The following is a 27,571-nucleotide window of genomic DNA, read 5'->3' on the forward strand; positions in this document are numbered from 1 at the left end:
TTGGCGGCACCGAACTGGTCCGTAAATTTTGTTTTTGTTTTTTAGTTCAGTCATCATAACGAAGATAGCGGAAACCGAACGAACGTCAATTTTTTTTAGTTTCGGTATCATAACAAACATGACAAAAACTGACCGAATACCGTAGACTCACCGCCTCAATGCATGGGATCGACAACGATCGGGTTTGATCAACAATCGAGTTTTACCGACAGATACCATCACATTGGTCCACCTCAAATTTTATAATTTTTTTTGTTTTATATTTGGTTTTAATTCCGGTACTATATCGCACGTCACCGAAACCAACCGAATTCGCATCAACTTACTGGCTTAACGCTTGAGTTTAATCACTGTCTGAGTTTTACCGATTTGCCTGGCGCAACACGCCGGCTAAAAAACTAGTTAATTTATGTTTAAGATTCAATGTGGATATCGATCAAATTTGCGCCAGTTCGTCATTGAGATGTGCGGGTTTTGTTTGTTTCCTGGTTCGCCATGGGTTTTTTTAAAATGTTAGTTTGTTGTATTTGAACGTTGAAAAAATAATTCTTTTGTTTAGTTTCATTGCCACAATCTGATATCGATCTAATTCGCGCCAGTTGGTTGCAAAAGCGCGTGCGTTTTATTTTTTTTAACATTTTAATTTGTTGTATTTGAGCGTTGACAAATTTATTTTTTTGTTTACTTTCGGTGTCGTAACCCGATACCAACCGAACACACATCGACTCGTAGCTAACCAACGACAATTCAGTTTAAATACGCTTTTTATCATAAGCTATACGGGTGACAATACTAATTTGTGTGCTTACATTTTCGGGTTATTGTCGTTACCTTTACAAACATAACCAATACTGATAGAATTTGTCATGGCGCCATCACAACGCGGTGAGTTTTGTTACCTGATTTAAATCATTTTAGACTTGCAACCAGAAACAACGAATATGAAATGTTGATTAATTATTGATCACATTGTGTTTTATTTGTGTTATCAATACCAAAGGTTTCTAGTTCTTGTTTGAAGAAGAAGAAGAACCTAACCATATAAATTAACATGAACAATCAGTTTACATATATAGGAGAAAAGAGCTTACAATTAGGGCCGAAAAGAATTGATTGGCGACTGATGAAAACGATTCAGTTCTAGCTCTAAAAAATGGTCGAGTACAAGTCTAGTTATAAGCCGAACAGAGAAAATTAAATTAAAGGCGGGTAGGGATTTATTGGTTGTCACTTCTCATTATTGTCAGGCCGGTTCTCATTTAAGGGGGTGTTTGGGATTGCTTATTTTTACCAACTTATAACTTATAAACTTTTAGAAAAGTAATAAGGTGTTTGGGATTACTTATATTGTGAGATGAAAAGTTCTATAAGTTACACTTTTGTAACTTATTAACTTAATAAAAAGTTATAAGGAGATAAAATAAGGAATCCCAAACACCCCCAAAGACAATGCAAATGCTTAATTATCACAATCACAAAAGTAAAACCCTAAGTTGTAGGTTCAGATTCGACTAGATATTTGGAGAATTGGGAAGATGCTTTCTTTTTCTTTTAACGGTCCTAATGTAAGCTGACTCTACTCTAACCTAAATCTACTTCATGTCTTAAATAAGACTCGAATCCAATTCCTATTGATGAGCTTTTATATTCATTCAAGTTTCACATATACACCCCTATGATTTTGATATTGACAAATCTTGAGTTTTAAAATTTGAATTTCTGAAAATGATCAACAAAAAAGAAATTTAATACGAGTGAAGAAACACTAAGTGAACCCACGGGCAGATTATAGATAATCTGGGGGTTAAGTAATGTTTCCCACGAGGATGAGGTCCAGCAGAGAAGGTTGTTCTTCTGGAGACCTGCAAAACAGACACCGTAAGCTCGTCACTGAGAAGGGGGGGGGGGTTCCTCCTTGTGACCACCCTCCGGCGTGAGAATCAGACTAGATTGCTCTGAATATAAGTGTATATTAAGAGATTGCTAGATAAGATTGAGATATCAGATCATGTCCTTACCATTCCAAGGTGTTGGAGTATTTATAGCCTAAGGTAGGTTTCCTAGAAGGTACAGCCGGCTGAATAGTAATCCTGTTCCACCAACAGTGGACTACGCACAGGCCATGCTGGTTGGTGGATAGGCTACGGCCAACAGTAAAGGTCGGCTGTATACTGTTCCTTTACTGCCGGCTACGCACTGTTCCACCAACTGTAGGCTGCGCACGTCCCATCGTAAGGGTTGGTGAGTAGGCAGCGGCTAATAGTGACAAACAGTACTAGAGGGTGCTCCTCCTCGTATTGTTGTCGGTGAGCTGTCACCCTGTGATTGGTTCATGGGCTGCTCTGGTCAAATTGTCTGTTCCGCCCATACCTTAGTAGGTATAGTACGAAAGACCTTCCAGAAGCATACGGACTGGCTCATTTAGGCGGGAGTATTCCCGCCTTGCTCATTCCTTCATGTGACTACTGAAGTGGCTAATGCCTTGTGCGTGTAGCCTTGCTGTTAGTGCGGGTAGCCTTCCCTGATGGCTTGTATCCGCAGCTGCGGGAACAGGCGGGGTACTTCACCATTGGGAGGCTTTCCCTGCGGGTACAGCTGGCGTACTGCGCGTAAGGTTCTTTGAGCATGGTGGGTCCTGCTGGAGCAGTTGGTCATTGCGCAGACGTCCCTGTTCAAGGTGAGTCTTGCGGGTCCAACTGGGCTCTGCTGGGACCTACCTCTTCAAGTCCCCCCAGTCCAATGTTCTTCTCATGAATTATTAACAAGTGAGGTGAACTTTTGGACTTAGCAAGGGGTTTTGAAAAGGGTTTAGTTTTTAGGTTTTCCGTGGTGATTCTTCCCGCGGTTTTCCTGATGTCACGCAGAAATTCCCGACTTTTCTGCTTGATCTTTGGGTGTGAAGCGGGTAGGTTTGTAACCTCCTCGCACGTCAGGAGCGTTGAGTCCCACTTGTGTGGATTCTCCATGGGGTCTTGGTAGTTTTCAACATAGTGATCAATTATGCTAAAACCACCGATTCCATCTTGGAGTTTCAAACAATATAGTTCTCGACGTTCCCGTCGTGCGGGGATGTTATTCCCGTTTCCGCAAGCATGGCCCAGAAGATCCTTCTTGGTTTGAATTCCCTGCAGAGTGCTAAGTATATGAAGGGTTTTGCCTTGACACTGTACCCGCACTCGTCTTACGGTTACTTTACTTCCAAGGTACTCCTGGCGTCAATTCCCTGCGGGTGCTAAGTATGTGAAGGGTTTTGCCTTGACACTGTACCCGCATCCGTCTGACGGTTACTTGGTTGCCAAGTTATTCTTGGCTTCAATTCCCTGCGGGTGCTAGGTATGTGAAGGGTTTTGCCTTAACGCTGTACCCGCATCCGTCTTACGGTTACTTGGTTGCCAAGGTAAGGGGTATTTTCCCGCTTACTTTTGAATCTTTTTGAATTTTGAATTTTGAAATTCGAAGAGTTGGTGAAAGGATAAGAACAGTCCAAACCTCTGAAACGTCGTGCGACGGTTTCTTCTGACTGTGTCAGGACGTGCAGGAAGTTATGGTGACGTGACAGTACATGGTCATTCCAGACGCTTTTTCAGGCGCGTGGGCGCGATTTTACGGGCGCGTGGCCGCGAAATTAATGGTATGCGTCCTGTCAACAGCTGTTGCCAACTTGCTTTTTGCCACGTGTCATAGTTTCATTGCACCTTCGTTTTCTCTCTCTTTCGCATTAATTTCATCGCATTAATTGCGATTAGTATATAAAGGGGGAGAGGGTTCTTTGTAATCCACACTTTCACTCTTCTCTTCATCTTCTTTGCGATTTCCGGCAAATACTAACCTTTTCAGGCAAGCATTCTCCCGAAATCGTTTTCTTCTTCTTTTACAAGATGTCTCGTGATCTCGAATCTACGGCTGATGATAAGAGTACTGCTGGCGAGTGCCAGTGTGCTCTGCCTGGCGACCTGTATCGGTACGTCGTCAGGAAGTTCATGCTCGAGTCTCTCGAGCCTGAGTTTCCTGAACCCCATCAGACGGTGTACGATGCCCCCAGAGGCAAGGTCGGGGTTTATGCTGCATTCTTTGTTTATGGGAATCTTAGGTTCCCATTGACAAAGTTTGTTTACCGTGTCCTTGAGAGGCACGGTGTTCATTTAACCGAGTTGCACCCTATGGCGATCGCCAAGATTCGCCACTTCGAGTGGGTGTGCCGGATTTTGGGCATCGAGCCCTATGTTGACCGCCTGATGACCTTCTACACTTGGAGGTGCATCCAGGGGTGGTACACGTTGATAACCCGGATAAAGGGTTTGAAGATTTGCGCAACCGAGCGCAGTATTCGCGCGTGGAAGCGGGAGTTCTTCTACATCTCCGCTTGCGCCATCCCCCTTGCCATGAAATTCAAGAACGGGCAAGCCCTTCCTAGCCTTCACGCCTCCAACTACGAGGAGGCGGAATGGTTTTCGAAGATTTCCCGGGTCCAATCTCCGGTTTACCGGTTTGCGGAGTCCGGGATGGTGATGCTGGGGATGAGCCGGGTGTGGAAGGAGGCTGATGCGCGCAAGATTCCGATCGTCCTCGAATACGGTTCGAACTCTGTTCCTTACGGTATGCCTTTTTTCCTTTTGTTGATTTTGAATTTCTTCTAACTTCTTTCCTGTTTATTTCAGAGGGGAACGACTTGCAGTCGCTCCTGAACCCGCGGGAGGCTGACGGTCCCGCACGGATGGGTACTCGCGCTCTAGATGAGAACGAGTTTCCCATCCTAGAACAAACGGCGGATCGGTTCGTGGAGGTCTATCCGCTAGGCCATGAGATCCTTAGCGCCCGTCGGCCAGGTAAGGCGCTATTCGACCCTCGACCCCTCAATGTTGAAACCTCTGCTGGAATTCCTTTAATCGTATGCTCTGATGAGGAATCCGCAGATGGTCCTCCGTTGGTGCGGAAGAAGAAGGCAGCCGGCGGGAAGGGGAAGGAGAAGGCCTCCACTGCCGATCCAGCGCCTCGGTCTGATTCGGAGACCGAGAGCGAAGAGGTGGCGGGGAATCCCGGTGGTGATAAGACCACCGCTCCGGAGGTTGTGATTGTCACCTCCGGAGAGCCAAAGAAGACGACGGTGACCGGCGCAAAGAGGCCGGCTCTATCGGGTTCGTCCCCGCCTCTCCGTACCTTTAGGCTCAAGAAAACCCGTAAGTACAAACTTCCTGTCTTTTTACTTCATAGCTTAATATCATTAACACTTTTCTTCTTTACGCAGGCGTGGATGTTGACGCATTCCAGGGTGGAGCGCAGAGGAGTACCTCTCCGCCAATGACGGTAGGCTTGGTCAGCCTACCTGAGGCGTCGACCCAGGCGCCTGCGCCTGCTTCCGCTGGTTCAGTTGCTCACTCCTTTGAGCCGACTGTTCCAGCTGAGATGACGTCACCGCCGGCTGTGAGTGCTATTTTTACAGCATCCTTCACCGAGCCGGCGGTTACTATTGCTGCGGCGACCGCGGCGGCGACCCCGGCGGCTGCTACCATGCCCCCGCCATCGGCAACGACGGCCGATCCATCAGGTACGCATGGGGCTTCTGGTCAATCTCTGCCACCTTCCCATCTGCCTGACCTCTTGGATGGATTTCCGTTGGGTTCAGGTGATGGGTTCGGCGGCTATCGGCCTGTTATTGACCCTACAGGTGCGTAGGGTTCTTTTGGCCTATTTTATATATATTTTTTCTTTATCATCTTTTCCTAACTGCTTTGTGTTTTTTGCAGTGTCGGATTCCAATGAAGTGTATGTTCCACGATGGAACATTCGCCGAGGAACAACCCTTCGTACCCCTGTGGAGTGCGTGGAATGGGCTCGTCACGCTGCTCCTAGTGGTGCGTTGGGGGAAGCCTTGGCTAGCTACCAGGAGGGTAGGCTAAGCAATGAGCTTCGGGTTCTCCTGGCCCGGATGCAGCCGCGCGTCGAGCTGCTTTGTCGTGAAAACGACAAGTTAAAAGCAGCTCGCCTTAAAGAAGTGGCTCAGGCGCGGGCTGTCCGGGAGGAGAACCAAAGGCTTTCCGCAGCTGCTGCGGAAAAGGAGAAGGCCTTCAAGGCCCTCGAGGTTGAAGTTCAGGCTCGACTCGAGGCCCGTTCCAAGGCTTCCCAAGCTGTTAATGAACAGCTTCGGCTGGCTAAGGAAACTGCGAGGAACGCAACCGAGAGGGCCACCAAGGCTGAAGCTGTTGCTGAGCCTCTACGCGTGGAGAATGAAGAGCTTAAAGCTAAATTAGAGGCTCTTCAGCAGGCTCATGATGCCTTGGCGATGGAAGACGCCAAAAAGCTCCAGGAGATCTTGGACAAGAGGGGGGTGCTTGACCATACTGAGCGGAAGCTAAAGGGCGTCGAAGAGGCTGCGGCTAAAGAAGTGTTGCTTGCCAACCTCAACAAGAGTGAAGCCGAACGCGCCCGTAACAAAGCTCAAGCTGCCCTCCAAGAAGCTCTGGTTGCCAAGGAATGGCTTCTTCGAGAAGCGTTGTCTCAGGTAAGCTTTTCTTGTCTTTACGCTTTTCTTTGTAAATAGAAAAGGTTTTGACACTTGTATATTTTCTTTTGTAGGTTGTGCATCGAGTCTTTGCTGAGACGTCGTATGACGATGCTATGAGCGCAGCCCTCAACGCTTCTCACTAGGATGGGGAAAGGGTCGGCTTCCTGCTTGGTCTAGGGTTCGTTGAGAAAGGCGTCCCGCCTTCCAACTTCCCTTTGTACAATGTTGATACTGAAGCTGTTTACGACCAAGCAGTGAATCAGTACGCCGCCTTCCCGCATCCGGTAGTGGAGAAGGTGAATGAAGTTGCTGCTACTGATGATGGGCTAGCTATCCTTAAGGCTTTCCTTGAACTGCCACGCTCTACTGACGGCGCTGGTCCAAGTGGAAGTGGCCCTGAAGCCTGATCCTGAAGATCCCTTCCCGCTGCTAGGATAGATTTAGCTTGTATAGATTTATTTTCTTGTAGGCGGGTAGTTACCCGGCCATTCTTGTAATGAATATTTATGAAATATAAATCTTTGTGCGGGTAAGACCGCTTCTTTTATTGGATTCCTTGCTTTATAAACGTTATATGACTTGCATACTTTAGTTTAAATTAGCAATTTTCCAAGTGTTTTAGAATAAGTTAACCTTTGAACGTGGTAGATAATGTGTGAAGTTTTGCTTCCTCTTTCGTGATTGTGCGGGTAGGACCGTCACTTGCACTTAGTAGGATGGCTAAACTTTACCCATATCTGACCTGCGTGTAGGTTTTCCTCATCCTTTTTTAGGATAAGTTAACCTTTGAACGTGGTAGATGATAGGTTGAAGTTTTGCTTCCTTGTTCGTGATTGTGCGGGTAAGACCGTCACTTGCACTTACAAGGATGGCTAAACTTTACTTACATCTGACCTGCGTGTAGGTTTTCCTTATTTTTAGCGTTGTGTTTATGCGGGTTTTGCCGCCTTCCACACGTAACGACTTACTTCTTCCCCCATTTATGCGGTGAATACCGACACCAGTGTGGGAAGTTCATAAGTATAAAGGTAAGGTTATCAACACATTGTGAAAGGAGAATCATTTCCATTAGAAGTGGCTCTAGGCCTTTTCTTTACAAGTTTGGAATTGATCTACATATAACATTTGCGTAATTGAGCTCCATTCCATGTTCTTGGGATGGGAGTGCCATCGAGCCTTTCGAGCCGGTATGCGCCCTTTCCCAGGATTTCTTTGATAATGTATGGCCCTTCCCAGACCGGGGCCAGCTTTCCTGGGCGTTCTTGGTTCGAAGCCTCGTTGTTACGCAGTATGTAGTCTCCTACATTGAAGTTGCAGAGTTTTACCCGCGTGTTGTAGTACTTTTGCATTTGTCGCTTGTAGTTCTCTTCACGCACTGCGGCTAAGTCTCTGCGTTCCTCGGTTAGCATAAGATCCAACCGTCTTTCCGCATCATTGTCTTCTGGCTGAATCAAGATCCTTGGTGAGGGTAAACCAATTTCGACCGGGACCATGGCTTCCGTGCCATAAGTGAGGCTGAACGGGGTTTCTCCCGTACTGGCCTTCTTCAGCGTTCTGTTTGCCCAAAGGACGTGCGGAAGCTCGTCCACCCAGCCGGATCTGTGTTCCAAGAGTCTTTTCTTGATGCCTTCGACGATGCTCTTATTTGCTCTTTCCACCTCACCATTACCTTGCGGGTGTGCCACTGAGGTAAAGGTGTGGGTGATTTGAAGTTCTTTCAGCCACTGTTGTAGCTTCTTGTCAGCAAAGTTGGTGCCGTTATCGCTCACCAAATTCTGTGTAAGTCCAAAACGACAAATAATAAATTCCCAAATAAATTTTTTGATATGTTTTGCGGTTGTTTGGGCTAAGGGTTTTGCTTCTATCCACTTGGTGAAGTAGTCGATGGCTACCACTAGGAACTGAACATTTCCTGCTGCTGTAGGAAATGGGCCTGTCACATCGATGGCCCACTTCTGAAATGGCCATGAAGAAGTGACTGGAACAAGTTCATTCTTCGGGCGGTGCGTGTTGGGTGCGTAAAGCTGGCAAGACCTGCATTTTCTGATGTATGCCAGTGCATCCGTATGCATCCCCGGCCAAAAGTATCCCGCGTTGTTTAGCTTAGCTACAACAGCGCGGGGACCTGCGTGTACTCCACAGATGCCTTCGTGTACTTCCCTTAGGAGGTAGTCAGCATCTTGGTTGTCCACGCATCTTAAGAGTGGGCCAAGAAAGTTACGTCTGTAAAGGATGTCATCGATGAGTTGATAATTCAGTGCTTTACAGCGTAGTTTTCTTGCCTGTGTTTTGGATTCTGGTAGTGTACCTGCCGCAAGGTATTTTATTATTGGTGTCATCCACGTTTCCGTGCCGGTTTGGATGACACAAATTTCCTTGTGCGGGACCGAAGGTGTCTCGAGGAGTTCAATGCGGATATCCTTTCCTAAGTGGGTGAAGGCTAATGATGCAAGCTTGCTTAACGCATCCGCAGATTTGTTTTCACTTCGCTTGACGTGTATGACTTTGCAGTCATTGAAATCGAGCATAAGGGATTTTGCTTGTGCGAGGTACAGGGCCATTGTGTCGTTCACGGCCGTGTACGTCCCGTTGATTTGATTGGCTACTAACATGGAATCCACGTGGGCTTCCAAGTTTTTCACTCCCATCTTACGCGCAATTCTCAGCCCAGCCAAGAATGCCTCATACTCGGCTTCGTTATTCGTACTTGGAAAATCCAGTCGAATAGCGTAAGTGTAATTTTGGCCTACTGGGTTGGTTAGTTTCAGCCCTGCGCCTGAACCCTCGTTATTGGCTGCCCCATCAGTGTAGAGTCGCCAGACATCATTGATGTCTTGTGCTGGAGAGGGTTGAGCCTCTTCCTGGCACTCTTTTTCCCGCGATGCAGGCACTTCTGCAATAAAGTCGGCCAGAACCTGGCCTTTTATGGCTGGTCTTGGCTTATACTTTATCGCGTATTCTCCCAACTCAATTGCCCATTTGGCTAGGCGTCCCGATAACTCGGGTTTGCCTAGAACGTTTGCAAGTTTGAAGTTGGAGAGAATGGTGATTGGGTGACCCTGGAAATATCGTCTTAACCTGCGTGAAGCGTGTATAAGTGCTAAGACTAATTTTTCGAGGGTAGAGTACCGGGTTTCTACGTCTGTTAGGATACGGCTGACATAATAGATTGGCATCTGGATGCCTTTCGCTCTACTAGCAGGACTGCCCCGGTTGCTCTATCTGTTGCGGAAAGGTATAGGATTAACTCCTCTCCCGCTTCTGGTGCTGTGAGTGTTGGGAGTTCGATCAAGCGTGACCGAATCTCCTGAAAAGCTGCTTCCGCTTCTGGTGTCCAGCGGAAGTGCGTTTTCTTTAAACAGTTTCTCAACGTTGACACGAAGGGAAACGACTTATCCGCGTGGTTTGCCAAAAAGCGATTAAGTGCCACTAGTCGTCCATTCAGCGTCTGAGCCTGTTTGATGGTAGTAGGTGATTCCATTTTGATAATGGCTTCGACCTTTTCAGGGTTCGCTCTGAAGCCATCTTTAGTGACGATGACCCCCAAGAACTTCCCTACTTCCATTCCAAAGGCACATTTGCTCGGGTTGAGCTTCATGTTTATCTTCCTGAGCGTGTTGAAAGTCTCTTCGATGTCTTTCAACATCGCTTCTGGGTCAGGGCTTTTGATGACCAAGTCATCCATGTAGACTTCCAAGTTCCTCCCAATTTGGGTATGAAACTGGTTGTCCATCAGGCGTTGGTATGTGGACCCGGCATTCTTAAGTCCGAATGGCATCATTTGGTAACAAAATGTGCCATCGGGCGTCCGAAAAGCGGTTTTGTCCTGATCATCAACGGCCATGTGTATTTGATGGTACCCCTTATACGCGTCCAGGAAGCATTTAAGGCGGAACGGTGCCAACGAGTCCACCTTAAGATCAATTTCGGGTAACGGATAACAATCTTTGGGGCATGCTTTGTTCAAGTCCTTGAAATCTATGCACATGCGCCATTGTTTGTTATTCTTCGGTACCATAACGGGATTTGCAACCCAAGTTTGATATCTACTAACGCGTACGATGCCTGCGTCAAGGAGTTTCTTGACTTGGGTTCTACACGCGTTAGTTTGTTCTGGCCCCATTACTCTGCGCTTTTGTACGATCGGCGTAACAGCCGGATCGCATTTGAGCTTATGCTCTGCCTTACTTCGGGGTACACCAGTCATGTCAGCTGGTGTCCACGCGAAGATGTCAGCGTTTTTTTGTAATAAGCGCTTGAGTAAGGTGCGTGTAGGATCAACAATTGTTGGGCCAATGGAGACGGCCTGGTCAGGGTACTTGCCGTTGAAGGCCCATCTTTCTGGTTCGGTGATGGTTGGTTTAGCCATCTTTGGTTTGGGTTTAGATGAGACAGATGCGATGCATACCTGGGGAATGCCGGTGATCATCGCTACACCCTCAGCTGTTGGCCATCCCATCATGCCGTGGACTGAGGATACCACGGCGTTGAATCTTGCCATCCCGTCTCTCCCGAAGAGAATGTCGTATGTGTGGTGTGGCTTCCTCATCACGACAAAGTCCACATCTTCTGTGCGGGAGTGTTTCCCATCCGTAAGAGTGACGGGGAAAGATAGGATACCCAGGGGGGTGTTTGTGCTGCCATCAAACCCTTCCATCGAGGCGCAGATCGTTTCCAGGAGTTCCTTGTCTTCGTCATCTAGCTTGTCGAAGAACTGCCTGTACATCACCGTTGACGAGGCGCCGTTGTCAGCAAGAGTGCGAGAAGTAATGTAGTGCCCCAGCTGGCTTTTGATGACGATAGGGCCTTCTTTGCTGGGTCCTCCTGGCACTCGCGGGAAGCGCACCTCAGCTTCCTTCCACGCACATGGTTCTGGCGTTCGCCTTTTTCTTCCTCTGATGTTACCATGAACCATGTTGATGCTGATGTCCACGGGCTTTCGTCCGTTGCCTCGGTACCGGTTGTCGTTCCTTCCTCCCTTCTTGATTGATGCCACTAGGTGTGACAGTCTTCCATCCTTGACGAATGCTTCAACAATATCCTTCAAGGATGTGCACTCTTCTGTACCATGACCTTTTGTCCCGTGGAAGTCACAGGATTTGCTCTGATTCGCATTAGGTCGCTGTCGGATCATTGGAGGTTTTGGCCATGGTAGCTTTTCAGTGGCAAATATCTCCGTGACGCTTTTGGTGAGTGGCGTCCACCGGTGCTTTTGGCTTGAAGGGTGTGTGTGATTTCTTCCGCCAACAAGAGGGTGAGAGCTGGATGAGGTGTCAAAGTTTACCCTTGACTGCCAGATACCTAGCTTCCTCTTTTTGTTCTGCCGGGCGATCCGAACATTGTTCTCTCTTGTCCTCTGCGTGTAGAGGTGTGTACTCTGGGGAAGATCCCTTCCCAGTTGCTTCTCCGTCTCGGCAAAGCGCTTGGCCGCCGTCATGATGACATCCCATGTTGATGGCATGCCATCCTTACCCGTCAATGTGCGGATAAGCTCTGGGTATTCGGCGCCTTGGATGAAAGCGGCGCGAACCAGATCTTCACTTATGTTGCCGAGACTTAGCTTTTTGGAGTTGAAGCGGGTGATGAAGTCTAGTAAAGATTCATCCTCCTCTCTAACGCAGTTGAGGATCGTCCACTGTTCTTCAGTATATTTCCTCTGTTGGCTGAAGTGCTGGCTGAACTTGTTCTGAAAGTCCGCCCAGTCATATATGTGGTGGACCGGTAAACGATCGAACCATGCCCTGGCCGCTCCAACCAGAGTCATCTGGAACATATAACACCACGTGGGTTCCGTCCAGTTACTGACGGTTGCCCCCGCAATGAATCTGTTCAAGTGGTCGTCTGGGTCGGATAGACCATCATAAGTGCCAATGTTGGACATTTGTTTGGCACTTCTCGGGGCGATTGCTTCCGCAATGTCCCTTGCGAACTTTGACTTTCCTGCATTTGTAGCAGTTGGCCTAAAGGTTTTGGAGAAGTCACGCGGGTTTCTCTCCGCATTCGTTGGTTTAAAAGCTTCCCCAAAATTCCTTTTCGGCTGGAAGTCCGTTTCCTTACGCTTCCCTTTCGCCTTATGGCGAGGGTTTGCGTCGGTATCGGATTCTTCCCTCTCGTCGTCTGAGTACTCGCCCTCGCTGTTCATATTGAGATGTTGGCGAGTACTGCCGAATTCGTCAGCCTGTTGAACTGAACGCAAGCGTTCATCCAATTCAGCTTGGAACTCTCTCTGACGTGCTTCGGCCCACGCCTTCACTTGATCTAGTGTTTGGCGAGGGACCCTCGTTCGTTTTTCCAACTGGGCATCGGTGAACCCCAGTGGAATATTTACTGCACTTGCCCCGGCTTGGGTAGTCGGGGTAGTGTTCGTAAGAATTGTATAACCGCCGGTGTTCCCCCCAGTTGCTGGGGTTGTGGTTACCGGGGTTTCTTGGTCGGTTACTGGCCTTAGGACCGGAGTAACGTTAACCATTTCTTCAGAAATTTTGAAAAAACTAAATTAGTTCTAGCTTTTATGTCCCATGGATGGCGCCAATGAAGAAACACTAAGTGAACCCACGGGTAGATTATAGATAATCTGGGGGTTAAGTAATGTTTCCCACGAGGATGAGGTCCAGCAGAGAAGGCTGTTCTTCTGGAGACCTGCAAAATAGACACCGTAAGCTCGTCACTGAGAAGGGGGGGGGGTTCCTCCTTGTGACCACCCTCCGGCGTGAGAATCAGACTAGATTGCTCTGAATATAAGTGTATATTAAGAGATTGCTAGATAAGATTGAGATATCAGATCATGTCCTTACCATTCCAAGTTGTTGGAGTATTTATAGCCAAAGGTAGGTTTCCTAGAAGGTACAGCCGGCTGAATAGTAATCATGTTCCACCAACAGTGGACTACGCACAGGCCATGCTGGTTGGTGGATAGGCTACGGCCAACAGTAAAGGTCAGCTGTATACTGTTCCTTTACTGCCGGCTACGCACTGTTCCACCAACTGTAGGCTGCGCACGTCCCATCGTAAGGGTTGGTGAGTAGGCAGCGGCTAATAGTGACAAACAGTACTAGAGGGTGCTCCTCCTCGTATTGTTGTCGGTGAGCTGTCACCCTGTGATTGGTTCATGGGCTGCTCTGGTCAAATTGTCTGTTCCGCCCATACCTTAGTAGGTATAGTACGAAAGACCTTCCAGAAGCATACGGACTGGCTCATTTAGGCGGGAGTATTCCCGCCTTGCTCATTCCTTCATGTGACTACTGAAGTGGCTAATGCCTTGTGCGTGTAGCCTTGCTGTTAGTGCGGGTAGCCTTCCCTGATGGCTTGTATCCGCAGCTGCGGGAACAGGCGGGGTACTTCACCATTGGGAGGCTTTCCCTGCGGGTACAGCTGGCGTACTGCGCGTAAGGTTCTTTGAGCATGGTGGGTCCTGCTGGAGCAGTTGGTCATTGCGCAGACGTCCCTGTTCAAGGTGAGTCTTGCGGGTCCAACTGGGCTCTGCTGGGACCTACCTCTTCAACGAGATTTGTAAATGTTAAGTTTAATTTAAATGGGGTTGGATAAATTTTGAGTCGAACCTACAAACACGTTTAGTTAAAATGGTTTTGTTGATGTCAGTTTGGTAGGTTCATAGGTTTTTAAATTTTAAAGGTGTTTTATATTTATTGTTTTCAAATTCATCATTGATCAACACCACAAAGCAAAAGTGCACATAGATAATACATTACAAAACATGAAACGATAAACGTAGACGCAAAACGACAACATCCTAACTATCTTAGAAACTCTCAACCTTGTCCATATTGTCCTCGGCAACATTCGATATAACCAAGTCGTTTGAGTTTCGCTTATTGCAAGTATTGCGGATTTCACCTTGTGTGCCGGTCAACACCTCCATTTGACTCATCTTCACCATAACGTCGACAAATTTCTCAAAAAACATTGTTTGGTTAACCGCAAAGCTCTTGACAATGTCTCGGGTCCTTTTGTCAGTGTACAGATCTTGGTCGGACGTTAGGACACCTTGTTTGTTCATTAAGTCGACGAAGTACTTGTTATCAAACACGTTTGGAGAGCGAAGGTCTAAGAAAGTAGTGGCATTGGTGTTTTGGGTTGGGCAAACACCTTTGAGAGTGTTAGCGAAGGTTTTATCCAAGGTCGTGTCTTGTGTAGGGTAAAGTCGTTGTCCGAACGACGAGCAATGGGCGACACCTAGAGTGTGGGCCCCTGAGAGGGCCACAACGTCAGTGGCATCAAAGTTTCTAGCACCAAGGGTGCTTAGTAACGTGTCGGTCGGGACAAATGGTGATGGAAGATTGGCAAGTGTTGAGTTTCTTGTGGCGAATGTGAATCCATCTCTTCGACCTAGAGGAACACTATATTCTGGACCACCGGTCTAAAACACATACAACAAGACAAATAAAACATTGTAATGTTACAAAAACCATATGTAACTCATAAACATGTGTAAAAAAGAAAACCATTGTTTTTAAAACTGGACTGACCAAAAACTGACTACATAACCGATTCAGTTATGTCCATTTAAACCGGGGAACGGGTCTAGACCAGATGGTTGGACGAATTTTGTTTATTTCAAATTCCGTGTTTTGATTATTCTAGGTTTCATATTTTGTTAACATTTTAAATCTACACTAAGTTAAAAACATTATTTTAAAATAGTTATATATATTGACATGTATTAATTTTAAAATTAGTTAACGTTATACGATACTAGTCCACTCGTTGGACAAGTAAGCAGATGGTTCGGTGATCAATCCGATTATGAAAACTACGAAAAAAGGTGTATGTGAGGATTTACCAAGACAACAGCGTCACGTGCAACTATGGCAGTGATATCGGAACAAGAGACACTACCCGCACCACATTGTTTGTGAACCCTACGACGAAGATTCTCAATGACATCGAAACCCCTTAAACTTAGGTTTGGTGGTGCCGTTTTCTCGCTATCAACTGGCCCACTTGCTGATCCATCCAACAACACCGAACCTTCACAACCCTATTAACAATAAAACTATCATCAAATATACGGAAATAAATAAATATTAGAACTTTGTAAAAATATAAAACCCCAAGTACAAACTTTAGTTACAAAGGTATAAAATATATAAAGCAAGATAGTAACATCAATACACATAACTTTATTTATACAAATGATTATATTCTGTGAGTTGTCTTTAAGGAAAAAACTTTAGAGAAAGTTAAAAAAAAATGAGAAAAAGCATTTCGGGTGGACGATTTATTAATTAAAAGCAGTTTTTGTCTTTTAATCATTTAAGTTAATCCAAAGAACAACACACTCCGTTAGTCCGTTACAAGCACGAAAATGAAACCGAGGCTAGGGTTGTAAGCGAGTCGAATATAAACATAGGTCGTTTATTATTTATTAGATAATAGCTAACTACCTTATATATTAATAGTTTTATTTATATTTTTATAAATAATAAGGCTCGCAAACTAAGTTAAGCAACTTATGTCGGAATGTAGAGTTGGGCTCGTTTATTAAATAAGCCTTAATTTAGGCTTAAGTGATCTATTAAGCTTTGTTCCTTTCAATTTTATATACAAGCCGATCTTGAGTAGCTAAGGAATGACTCGACTCGTTCAGAAAGGCACACATCATTGATTAATTATTTAAAAAATTGTGAAAACCTTATATCAACGTGTGTAATGAGTCACATATCATTTTTCCTGATTATTATTGAAACTTATTAGAAAAATATTGTGTGACCAGCTTTTGTTCACCACTTATATTTAAAGTTATGATGAATCAGCTTTGTGCACTTCTTATTATTTTGTACTCAAAGGGTACTGTGAGAGATTAATCTTTTATGATTACAATCATTATGTAAGAGAGAATATTACAAGCACCCTATGTGTTACAAACACTCTTCATATGAAGAGAACATTTGATAACTTAACTATAAAAATAAGTTGATGTTCTAGATCTAGATATACAAGTTAAATCACTTCAAACCTATTTAATATCTTATATTTCTAAATTGCTAATTTTTTGTTCACAGTTTGTTTCTTTAATTGAAAAAAAGTGTTTATATCGAAATAAAAGGTAGTTGGACAACAAGTTGCGCTAATAGTCCTTTCTGAATAAGGAAACTAAGACTGTTTTGACAACCTTGTGTTGAGCTATTAAGAGGCCCGACCAATTAAAAATCGGTCACCATGTTTCTAAAACTTATTCATTTGAGTCTCCATGAACAATCTAGAGGTGTCTTCTAAATAAACTAAACATCTGACCGATGCAACCAAACAGCCGCTAAGTCTTTTAAAAATAACATTTATATTTATATAGATAGTAAGATCATAACATTACTATTCATTATTCATAGCTCATTCATGACCCATTAGACATGAATAAGTAGCTCCAAAACGTCAAAACAATAAAACCAAAATATCATATGCAAATGTTGCTTTAGTATTTTATTATTTATATTATTCCTTTACAAAATATATTCATAATACTCATAATTTCATACCTGAACAAAGCAGTCATGAAAATGGAGTCTTAACAAAGCAGCAGCAAGACCAACATCCTTCTTGATCACCTTCTCCATTTGCTTCCTAATTATTGATTCCAATTTTGGACAACTACTTTCATAGTATTTCCAAGAAAGCCCCTTCACTGTTGGCTGTTGTTGTGCCTCTAAACCTTTCAAATGCATTACCATCACTACCAACACACACACACTCACTGCAACTAAGCGCATTTTAGTAATTTTACAAGCCATTGTTGGTTACTAAGCTTTTCTTGTTAGTGATCAACTACAAAAGAGATGGATTATTTATATCTGAGGTATTTCTAAAAAACCCCTCATGTTTGAAATATGGCATTTTTAGTCCCTCAAAGTCAAGTAATGTGTTGGAAGTACATTTATAGGACAAGTGTTAAGTATGTGGTCCATGTGGTGTTTCCCATGCAGACATCTAGGGTCATTTGGTCATCTTTGAAACATGAAGTCTGTGTTGTGTACAATAAATATGTTTTTTATATATATGTTAAGAATAATTTTGCATTTTTATATTTTATTCTAGAACCTTTAAAATAGTATTTTTGTAATTCTATTTTTAATTTTTTATAAGATACATATTACACTGTCACTTAATCACATGGTTTACAATTTTACATTCGTTCTAAACTTAATTTATATCTTTGTTAAAGAGTTTATGAGCATGTCATTTAATAGGATAGAATAAGTGTCCCTGATATATATATATATATATATATATATATATATTTATCATTCAATTTGATTTATTAAAACCATTCAATTTGATTTATTAAAACATATATCGCTATTTGTTTTTATGATTTTCAAAATAGTATTATTAGTACCATAAGTTATATAAGTGTAGGTACCATACTAGTACCGTGACGAACCAAACATAGTCCACCTGAACAACATTTGTACCGGCATCGATATTCTGAGAACCAATACTGATATTCATTTTATAATTTTCGATCGATATAAAACATGTGTTGATACCCTTTGTCATATCATCACATCAGTTTTTGAGTTCTTTTTCAATTGTTATAGTGGGCATTGGTCTTGTTGTGAACTAAATTAATACGAACACCAGTAGACATGAGAAGGTAATATGATAAGTATCGAGCGGAACAAATGGACATAAAAGCATATCTCAATATAGAAACTGAATTCAACTAATACACATCTTAAAAGGAAAATACAAGCAATTAACATAGAACTTGGAAAATAATCTATAGTATGAAAACGTACGTGGAGTATGTGGCACCCCCGTTACTCCTATATATAACACGTGCACAAAAGAGAGAAAATAAACCCTCCTAATAACTGGTATCTTAGCTTGCAAGAGTGACCCGATGCACGTATTAAAATATTCGTATGAATAATCGTTCGAAAAGTCTTTACTTAAACAAACAAAAATAAATTCGTGAGTTTTTCATGGATAAAATGAAAAATATTAATGATCTGAGGGTCAGATTTTACATTACTTATTTCTGTTGCATCACACGTGGATAATCTTTTAGTAGTTAATAATAATTACGAGCACTAACTAAAGCAAAACAATGATTAAAAAAATGGTTGTATTTTGGTACAGCACAAATTCCAAATGAGAAGGCAATTAGATTCTTTTTAACTATTCAAGTAGGACTATTTTAAAACAATAAAACGTTTAATAAAACAATGGTCAATTGATCAAAGTTGACGTGCCGATCATCCGGGTTGAATTAATAAAATGAAATTACATATTCGCCCCTGAGGTATTAGTATATTATTATTTGTAGACTATTCTTTGTTCTTTATGTTTAGATCATAAGTTCCATTGTTTCATCGTTTGTCTTAAATAGCAAAAGGCCCATAACATTTTAGTCTTGGAATGTAAACTTTGTTAAAACTTTTATCTGCATTAGTTTACTTAACCTTAAAAGTAAAATAATTACGAGTGTTAAAAGTCGGATATTTTTTCTTTTGGACAACGTTGATAATATAAAGCTAACGTTCTAGCAAGAAACTAGAAACAAGTGTATCAGCGCTAAACTAATTTATCTCCTTGATTCCTCATGTCTTTGAGATCACTCATGTTTGGTTATTGAAAAAAATATCATTACGTTTTCTCAACTGCTCTAGATTGTGATAAAAAGAACCGCAAGATACGTCTATTTTTATGATGCGATATGACATTCATGAAAAACCTTTTAGCAGCTTGAAGACGACAGTTTACACCTAGCATGAATATGGGTCCAGATGTAGGTGATGGTGCAAGAGATGAGCAAGTGGTGACACTTAACACTTTATGCGTCTTATCCTTTGGGATGTTACACAACATTAAAATATAAAGTGGTATGTGAGATAGATTAAGGTAACACCAACACTTTATAAGCCTAATTACTTGGACCTTTATGGCTTTATTAATTAATTTTGGGTGTGCATGATACAGTTTTAAGCCATGACCAAAACTGAAACTTTCGGGTAAAGGTTTTTAAAAACCAATCGATTTCGGTCTATGAAGCTCATTTGAAAAGCAACATATCGCATGCATGTGATAAATTTTGTTGCTAATAATCCATAACAACATTAATCTGCTCACATGCCAACAGCCATTAATTTTTTTTTTCACTTCAATAATTATAATCATTTTATAAATTAGTTACTACAATGCATTTACAATAAAGTGGCAGGCAAACGGACAACAAGCTGCGCCACAACCCTCTTTTGAATAGCAAAGCCAATCCTACTAAAAACGAAGCTTTGGGACCTAGGAGCTGAAGAGATTCCGTGTACGACACACTGAATTGAGTGAGTAAGGAAGTAGGACCTTTTTACCCCGACTGTGAGTTATTACTGACCCCTCTCTGTCTCTCCCCCGCGCTGTGAATGAAGTGAGTAATTCGTTGGTGCTTGCCCTTCAGTAAGTAGTTCGGATGGCTGGATACATGCTACGCTCTGCCACGCTTTCCTGACCGCGAGAAGCCTTAGGGTAAAATAATCTTTAACAGCAATTTGAGAGCATCTTTGGAATTGAAAGAAGGGGCTAACTTGACTTTCACTTTCAAAAAAAAGAGAAAACTGGACTTGCACTTTAAGAAATGGAAATGGCGTGAGCCGCATGCGGGGAGACCCGCACGTACAGTTTTTAGGGGGATCTGGTCGAAAGACCGGCCGGCGCCCACCCGACTAGAGGGACCGAGAAATTAATAGAGTACAAAACTTATCTTCAAGCTTTACCTTATTCTGATCGTTCAGAGGGCGATCGCGGAGTCACTGAATGAAGTCCTCCGTTTCTTTCGGAGGTGCTGTGCTGACCCGCAGCGAGGCAGAGATGACTAAGTGACATATGGAATATGACGACGACAACAGCATGTCGTAGAAGGAGATAACAAGTGGAGCCAACGACCCACTAAGACTAACGTATCTACAACTACATCCCCGAGCGGCAGTCAAACGGGGGCGTGAATGCGAGATGCCAGCGGAATGATCGGCCGGACAGAGGCTAGGGCTCCTTCCTTCCCACCGCGTCCTTCCTTGTGTGTCGGAGATATAAAGCGAGTGCACCGGAAAAGAACGGGAACTGGGTCGATCTATTCTATGTCGAAGCATCCGAAGCATAAAACCCTACTCAAAATATTCACAGCCTCTGGGGCCAGAAAACCAAAAGTATCAAAAGTAAATGGAAGAAAAACATGTTGATTCTCTAAACAAGCTTTCTCTAAACAGCCATTATAATGCAAAATATACTAACACAACATATGATCAAGAATTCTCACTTATATATGTCTGTAACAACAATCATTTCCATATTATATTAAAATATGTAATTGATGATAAAATTATGTGTCTATGTAATAGAACCACAAATTTAAATAGCTATTGAACTTTTGCAAACAACATAATGCCTAGAGATAAATATCATGAAGATTAAAGAACAACACATATTTTAACTGAATTTATATATCATCGGTTCGGTTTAGTTAATTCCGTTATGTCACGTATCATAACCAAAACCGAACCACAATTTTTGGTAAATCTGTTATGGCTTAACTAAGTTATTGGTTAGTTCTTCAGTTCAGTTGAGTCGGTTAATTCGGTTATTTGCTCACTAGTACTACCCTCACTGTCTGCATCTTGATCAAAGCACGCGTGGTCTTCATATGAAGTTTAGGATTACATATAACATATGTATTACCATGAGTTATCTATCAGTTTAAGTGAGTTCGAGTAGTTAGATTCGTCGTGTTGGTGGATCAATTTATGATTCTTCGTAGTATAAAATGCTTTATGAATATAAGTTTGGGGAGATATGTAAAATAATTTTTCACCAGACAATTAAAATACAATACAATCAAATGTTTGATAAATTACACAAAGCAAAGTGCACATACATTACAAAACATGAATACATTACAAAACATGATACATGAAACATGAAATACCAAACATAAAACCCACACATGAAACATGAAACAATAGCATCCTAACAACCTTAAAAGCTTCAAATGTTGTCCATGTCACGGCCCTCAACAACATTCGATATAACCAAGTCGACGTCTAAGTTTCGACTAGAGCAAGTATTGCGGATTTCACCTTGTGTGCCAGTCAAATCTTGCATTTGCCCCATCTTCACCATAACATCCACAAACCTCTCGAAAAACAATGTTTGATTATTAATTCGCAAAGCTCGTGACAATGTCTCGGGTCCTTTTGTCAGTGAACAAATCTTGGTCGGACGTAAGGAGTCCTTGATTGTTTATTAGAGAGACAAAGTACCTATTATCAAACAAGTTTGGAGACCTAATGTCAAGGATGTAGTGACATTTGTTGTATTTAGGGATGGACAAACACCTCTAAGGGTGTTAACAAATGTTTCAGCCATAGTTGTGTCTTGTGTGGGGTAAAGTCATCGTGCGAACGATGAGCAATCAGTGACACCGAGGGTGTGGGCCCCTGAAAGGGCCACAACATCGGTGGCGTCAAAGTTTCTAGCGGCAAGGTCGGTTAGTAGTGTGTCCGTAGGGACAAATGGTGATGGAAGATTGCCGAGTGTTGCATTTACTGTGGCGAATGTGAGTCCATCTCTTCGACCTAGAGGAACGCTATATTCTGGACCACCAGTCTAAAACACGTACAAAACATGATTATATAAATAAACCACATGCAACTAGATTAATTGAACACATATTGACTACATAACTGATTCGGTTGAGTCTATTTGAATAGGTTGAACTGAGGAAATATACCAAATTTCAAAAAATAAAAAAGTTATAGAATCTCATTTATCATCGTTTCATTTACTATTTCAGACTTCATATTTTATATATTCTAAACACTTTTGTTAACATTTTAAATCACAACAAAATACAAAGTGGATTAGTATATATATAGTTAATTTAAGTTTTAAATTATTTATAACGTCAGTATGTTAAAATGTGAGGCCAGTGGACCGGTTCGTCACTGGTCCGATCATTATCCCGTCGTTTGTATATAATCTTTTGGGGGTTTGGATGGTGAGATAAGATATGACAGTTCATAAGTCATGGTGTCGGTTGCACCGTTGTTTTCCATTAAAAGTTTGAGCCATATTTGCCTTTCTATTATGGTCAAGGGTTGTTTTGCAATTATTGAAACTTTTTTTTTATAAAACAAGTAAATGTGTCGGATTGTGACCCTTTTATTACTTCATGGTCTATAAGTTTTTGGATTGTGATGTTGGAAAGTAAGGCCATTCTTAAACAGAATGGCAGGTTTAATCAATAAATTCAAAACCGGGTTACCGTAGGACATGGCAGCCCTGTTGGTTTGGAAAAAGGACAAGAAAGAAAAAGATTGGGACGTGTTTTGGTACATGATGATTGATGAGAAGGTTGTTCTTAGAACTAATAACACTGCTTTGATACCATGTTTCAAATGAACATACGAGATTATTTTATTTTCTTGTAATTGTGTTTTTGTTACAGATATCAGAAAGCAAAATAAATATTGCATATCCTTTAATATTTCTTTAATTTTTAAACAAAACTTGCTCAGCCTCCTATGTGGGACAAACTGGAATTTTACTAAAAATCATTTGAAAGCAACAGATTGAGGTAAATTAACAATGTAATTGAACCACAATTTTATAGCTATCGAATTCTTCCAAACAACATAATGCCTAGAGATAAAGATTGAAAAACATCATATAGTTTCATTAAATGTATGTATATTGATTGGTTCGGTTCACTTTATTAGTTATGCCACATATCATAACCAAAACCAAACCACAATTTTCGATTAATTCATTATGGCTTAACCAAACCATGGTTAATCTAATGTTTGGTTCGGTTAAGTCGGTTATTTACTAACCCCTATACCGTCTTCATCGTGTTCAAAACATGGATACATTACAACACATGAAACCCCACACATGAAACCAGAAACAATAACATCCTAACAACCTTAGAAGCTTCAAATGTTGTCCATGTCGCGGGCCTTGTGGCCCTCGAGTACGAGAACACCTGATATAACCAAACATCGTCCGAGTTTCGACTAGGGCAAGTTTTGCGGATTTCACCTTGTGTGCCAGTCAACACTCGCATTTGCCCCATCTTCACCATAACATCAACAAACCTCTCGAAAAACAATGCTTGATTAGCCGCAAAGCTCGTGACAATGTCTCGGGTCCTTTCGTCAGTGAACAAATCCTGGTCAGAAGTTAGGAGTCCTTGATTGAACACTAACCAGCCACATAACTGACTTGATTGAGTCTATTTGAATAGGTTGAACTGTGAAAACAGACCATATATGATACATCCAAATATAAAAATAAAAAAAAAACTAATAGAATCTCATTTAGTGATTTATTTACTATTTTAGACTTCATATTTTAAATTCACGACAAAACTTATAGACTCCATTTTTGTTTATTTTAAACATTGCATGATGATTAGTTCTTGTTTCATATTTTGTTAACATTTTAAATTCACAACAAAATACAAAGTCGATTAGTATATTATTTTAAAATAATTATATATATTAAGTTTTAAATTATTTATAACGTCATTCGGTTTATAAAATTGATCAGGCACCGGTCCGATGAGAAAAAAACATTATGGAAAGATGTATGCGAAAATTATGCCAAGGCAACAGCGTCGCGTGCAAGTAATGCAGTGATATCAGCACAAGAGACACTACCCGCACCGCATTCATCGTGAACCCTACTACGAATACTCTCAATGACATTGAACCCCCTTAAACTTAGGTTTGGCGGTGCAGTTTGCTCGCTATCAACCGGCCCGCTTGCTGAACAATCCAACAAAACCGAACCATCCCATCCCTATAACAATAAAACTCTCATCAAATATATGAAAACACTTTTAAAACTTGGTTACTATTTTATGAAATTGCCCCAAATAATAAACAGTAAACTTTAGTTGCAAAGCAAGATATGCATATTATATATACACTTCTAAGAAGAAGATATTTAAACATCAAGCTTATATATATATATAAACAATAGGCACTCAACTTTAATTGTGTTCGATCTCGTTTAAGCTTAATTTGTTTCGAGCTTATAGCTACGCAGTAATTTGTGCGCTTCACACTTTAAGCTCCTTTTGTACTGTAGGATAACCTATGTTTGTGTGTATGTGAAATCCTTTTGAATGTTATTTTATGTAACATTTGTGATTTAAACCCAACACATGAGAGAACTAGATAGTATCCTTTTTTCATTAGTCTATTGTTTCTTCAAAGTGAATGTTATTTATTTTTCAATAAAAGATACTTATATAGTTATACGGAGTATTAAAGTTTTAGACTACCATTTAAATATCAACCGTTCTTGAGTTCAGTTCGACTAGTCTGATCAGTGAACCAGAAAAACAGTCGGTTCAATGACAAGTCCGGTTAAACAATGTTAAAAATGAATATATGGTTGATTGGATATATATATATATATATATATATATATGTATGTATACCTGAACAAAGCAATCATGGAAATGAACTCTTAACAAAGCAGCAGCAAGAGTCACATCCTCAGTGATCACTCTCTCCATTTCTGTTCTAATTATTGATTCCAAATTTGGACAACTGCTTTCATAGAAATTCCAAGAAAGTCCTTCCACTATTGGCTGCTGTTGTGCCTCTACACCCTGCAAATGCATTATCATTACTGCCAACACACTCACACTCATTGCAAGTGTGTGAAAAGACATTTTTGTAACTTTACAAGCCATTGTTGGTTAGGTTACTTGCTTTTATTTGTATTTGATGTACAACCTATGTACAAAAGTGATGGATTACTTATAGGTGGTGAGGTGTTTCTACAAAGTCTCTCATGTTTGTAAGATTGGCTTTTTTGGTCCCCAAAAGTTTAGAAAGGTGTGGTCCATGCATGGTTCATGCATATAGGGTTTCCCATGCATGGACAAACCTGGTGCATGCGCACGGGTCGTCAGTACCCTATGAAAGAAAAAAATTAGTCATATATATATGTGTGTGTTAAAATCTTTATCGACACTCTTGTAAAATACTGAAGAAAGGAGAAAGAAAACTAATTCATCTCCGACGACATTAAAAGAAGAGGAGATGATGAGGATAACATAATTTTAATACCACGCGTAGTCAAAACTCTACACAAATGATTGTTTTGCGCAATGTGCCGTCCAGTCAGTTTTTTTAAAGTTTTGAAAAAAAATGTATATATTCAAAACTCTACCCAAAACTTTCTATCAATTATTACCCAATTCTTATAATTTTAATTCTTTAATATTAATAAAAAAATTGATTGGTCAAACCTTCTCCCATCCAACGTTGTGAACACAACGTTCGTCCCAAAACTCAACTGAAAACGCCGGGAAGGGGAGGGGGTTCCGACGTTTGGCTCCCAATGTAGTTACGCAGTCATTACGTATGGTCTAATATTTAATTATATATCTTTTAGGTAGCGGCATTATTGAGTTATAAAAGAGTGGTGCATGTGTCATCCAAACTTACTATTCAATTTATTTCCTGTACTTTTACTTTTTTTTTGTTTAGTAGTTTCATGGGAATAGTTTATTATACACTGTATAAATTTCTGTTTAATTTTAATTGTTTAATTAGTTTATTATACATTGTTATTGATTTAATCTTAATTTGATTTAAATTTTCACTTTTATATTACTTTTACCATAATTTTGTTTCAACAAAGTAAAGAAATCATTTTAAATAATTAAACTGAAACAACTAAACCTAACACTGAGGTACTTAATATATACTTGTATACATTATATTTTGCCTATAAAACGAACTTTGTATAATAGTTTATTTATATATTCAAACATGTATAAATCTATTCATATTTTATCGCATACGTAAATTTATGCGCTTTTGCGTCTTGGCTCAGGTCCCGTTTAAGTGTGTATGTCTCATTGCCTGAACCAACCGTTTCAACAGGTATAACTCATATAAGCTTAGATTTTAGAATATTTGATTTAGCTAGGGTTTATGGTGTTTATAATAAAGTTATTATATTACTTGTTTAGTTTGGACTTTGGAGATTATTTCACATTTTAACAGATTCATCGTTTCTTGTTCTCTCACGAATCATGATATGTGATCTAGTGATCATGTAATCAGATGCTTGGTATTTTGATTTTACCACATTAGGTTGTGTGAAAGAGATGTAGAGGTTATAGCAAAGAGACATTGTGTTAATTTCATCGAAACAAACATGACGAGCAATGCATACTCGGTCTTTTAATAAATCAAGGCATCGATACTTGTGATAAAATAGGGTTGTAGCCGAGAAAGATACACGGGGTTCACCAAAAGTTCATTTTGTGGCGATTATATAGATGAAGATGAGGAAAATGTTGGCAGCCAAATACGATACTTTACGAAGGGTATCCAATACAATACTAATTATAAGTAGATAATTGCTAGAATAGCATACACGTTTGCATAGTTGTTTGAACTTAGAAGTGTGGTGATATGGGCTTGGATTCTGAAAAGACAACTCGTTGTAGAAGCTCCGAAATGTATTTCATTTGAGATAGTACGATGTTAGACAGTTAGAGCCATGGGAAACAAGCTAACAACCTTAACACCCAAAAAGTAATTAAGGAGGTCGATGATATTAAGTGCCAATGTAGTGCCTAGTTGCATGTTTAACTACCTTGTTGATAGTATCAATGTATTCATATGTTTTACTACCAAGTACGTGCACAAAGGTACTTTAACTAGTCTAATATGTCACATCTCGACCAGCGACGGACTAATGTTGGGGCACAACGTGATTATTTATCACACAATGACACTATTAAATATGAATATAATTAATTTAATTAAAATTTAAACCAAGTACACATACAAGGTTACAAACAAAGATAACAATTACATGACATATAGACATTTATTTTCTAATAGCCTAAACTCTACCGGTTCTGCTTCATGTTTCGATCTTCACACGTTTAAACTCGTAGTATGGTTAAAATAGATATCGAGTCAACACGAATGTAGATGAGTAATGCGAAACTATTGAGGATAAAAATAAAAGTCATGTTTCATTTAGCACAAAGCCAAACTACGAAGGATAATGAGGGTGCTAATTATT

At 41.2% G+C, this 27,571-nt stretch overlaps 1 protein-coding gene and 1 pseudogene across 1 annotated transcript; both read right to left on the reverse strand.

The window, feature by feature from the left end:
- Positions 1–14,168: 14,168 nt before the first annotated feature.
- On the reverse strand, positions 14,169–17,302 carry LOC143563294 (peroxidase 12-like). Its single transcript, XM_077050866.1, has 3 exons — positions 16,996–17,302; positions 15,303–15,500; positions 14,169–14,879 (listed from the first exon to the last, which is right to left on the reverse strand). The coding sequence occupies exons 1-3, from the start codon at positions 17,245–17,247 to the stop codon at positions 14,262–14,264; spliced, it is 1,068 nt and encodes a 355-aa protein (XP_076906981.1). The 5' UTR covers positions 17,248–17,302; the 3' UTR covers positions 14,169–14,261.
- Positions 17,303–21,490: 4,188 nt separating this feature from the next.
- Positions 21,491–25,376, reverse strand: LOC143563284 (peroxidase 12-like; annotated as a pseudogene).
- Between the last annotated feature and the right edge of the window lie 2,195 nt (positions 25,377–27,571).

Source organism: Bidens hawaiensis, unplaced genomic scaffold (assembly GCF_021521415.1).
Source record: "Bidens hawaiensis isolate Kalapana, Puna unplaced genomic scaffold, B.hawaiensis_p1.1 tig00021352_1, whole genome shotgun sequence".
In the NCBI taxonomy this organism is placed as follows: Eukaryota; Viridiplantae; Streptophyta; class Magnoliopsida; order Asterales; family Asteraceae; genus Bidens; species Bidens hawaiensis.

Coding starts and splice junctions, on each gene's coding strand:
- LOC143563294 (XM_077050866.1), bottom strand. CDS start 17,247: ATGGCTTGTAAAATTACTAAAATGCGCTTAGTTGCAGTGAGTGTGTGT. Junction 15,501..16,995: donor TTCATGACTGCTTTGTTCAG/GTATGAAATTAT, acceptor TATTGTTAATAG/GGTTGTGAAGGTTCGGTGTT. Junction 14,880..15,302: donor CACGTGACGCTGTTGTCTTG/GTAAATCCTCAC, acceptor TATGTGTTTTAG/ACCGGTGGTCCAGAATATAG.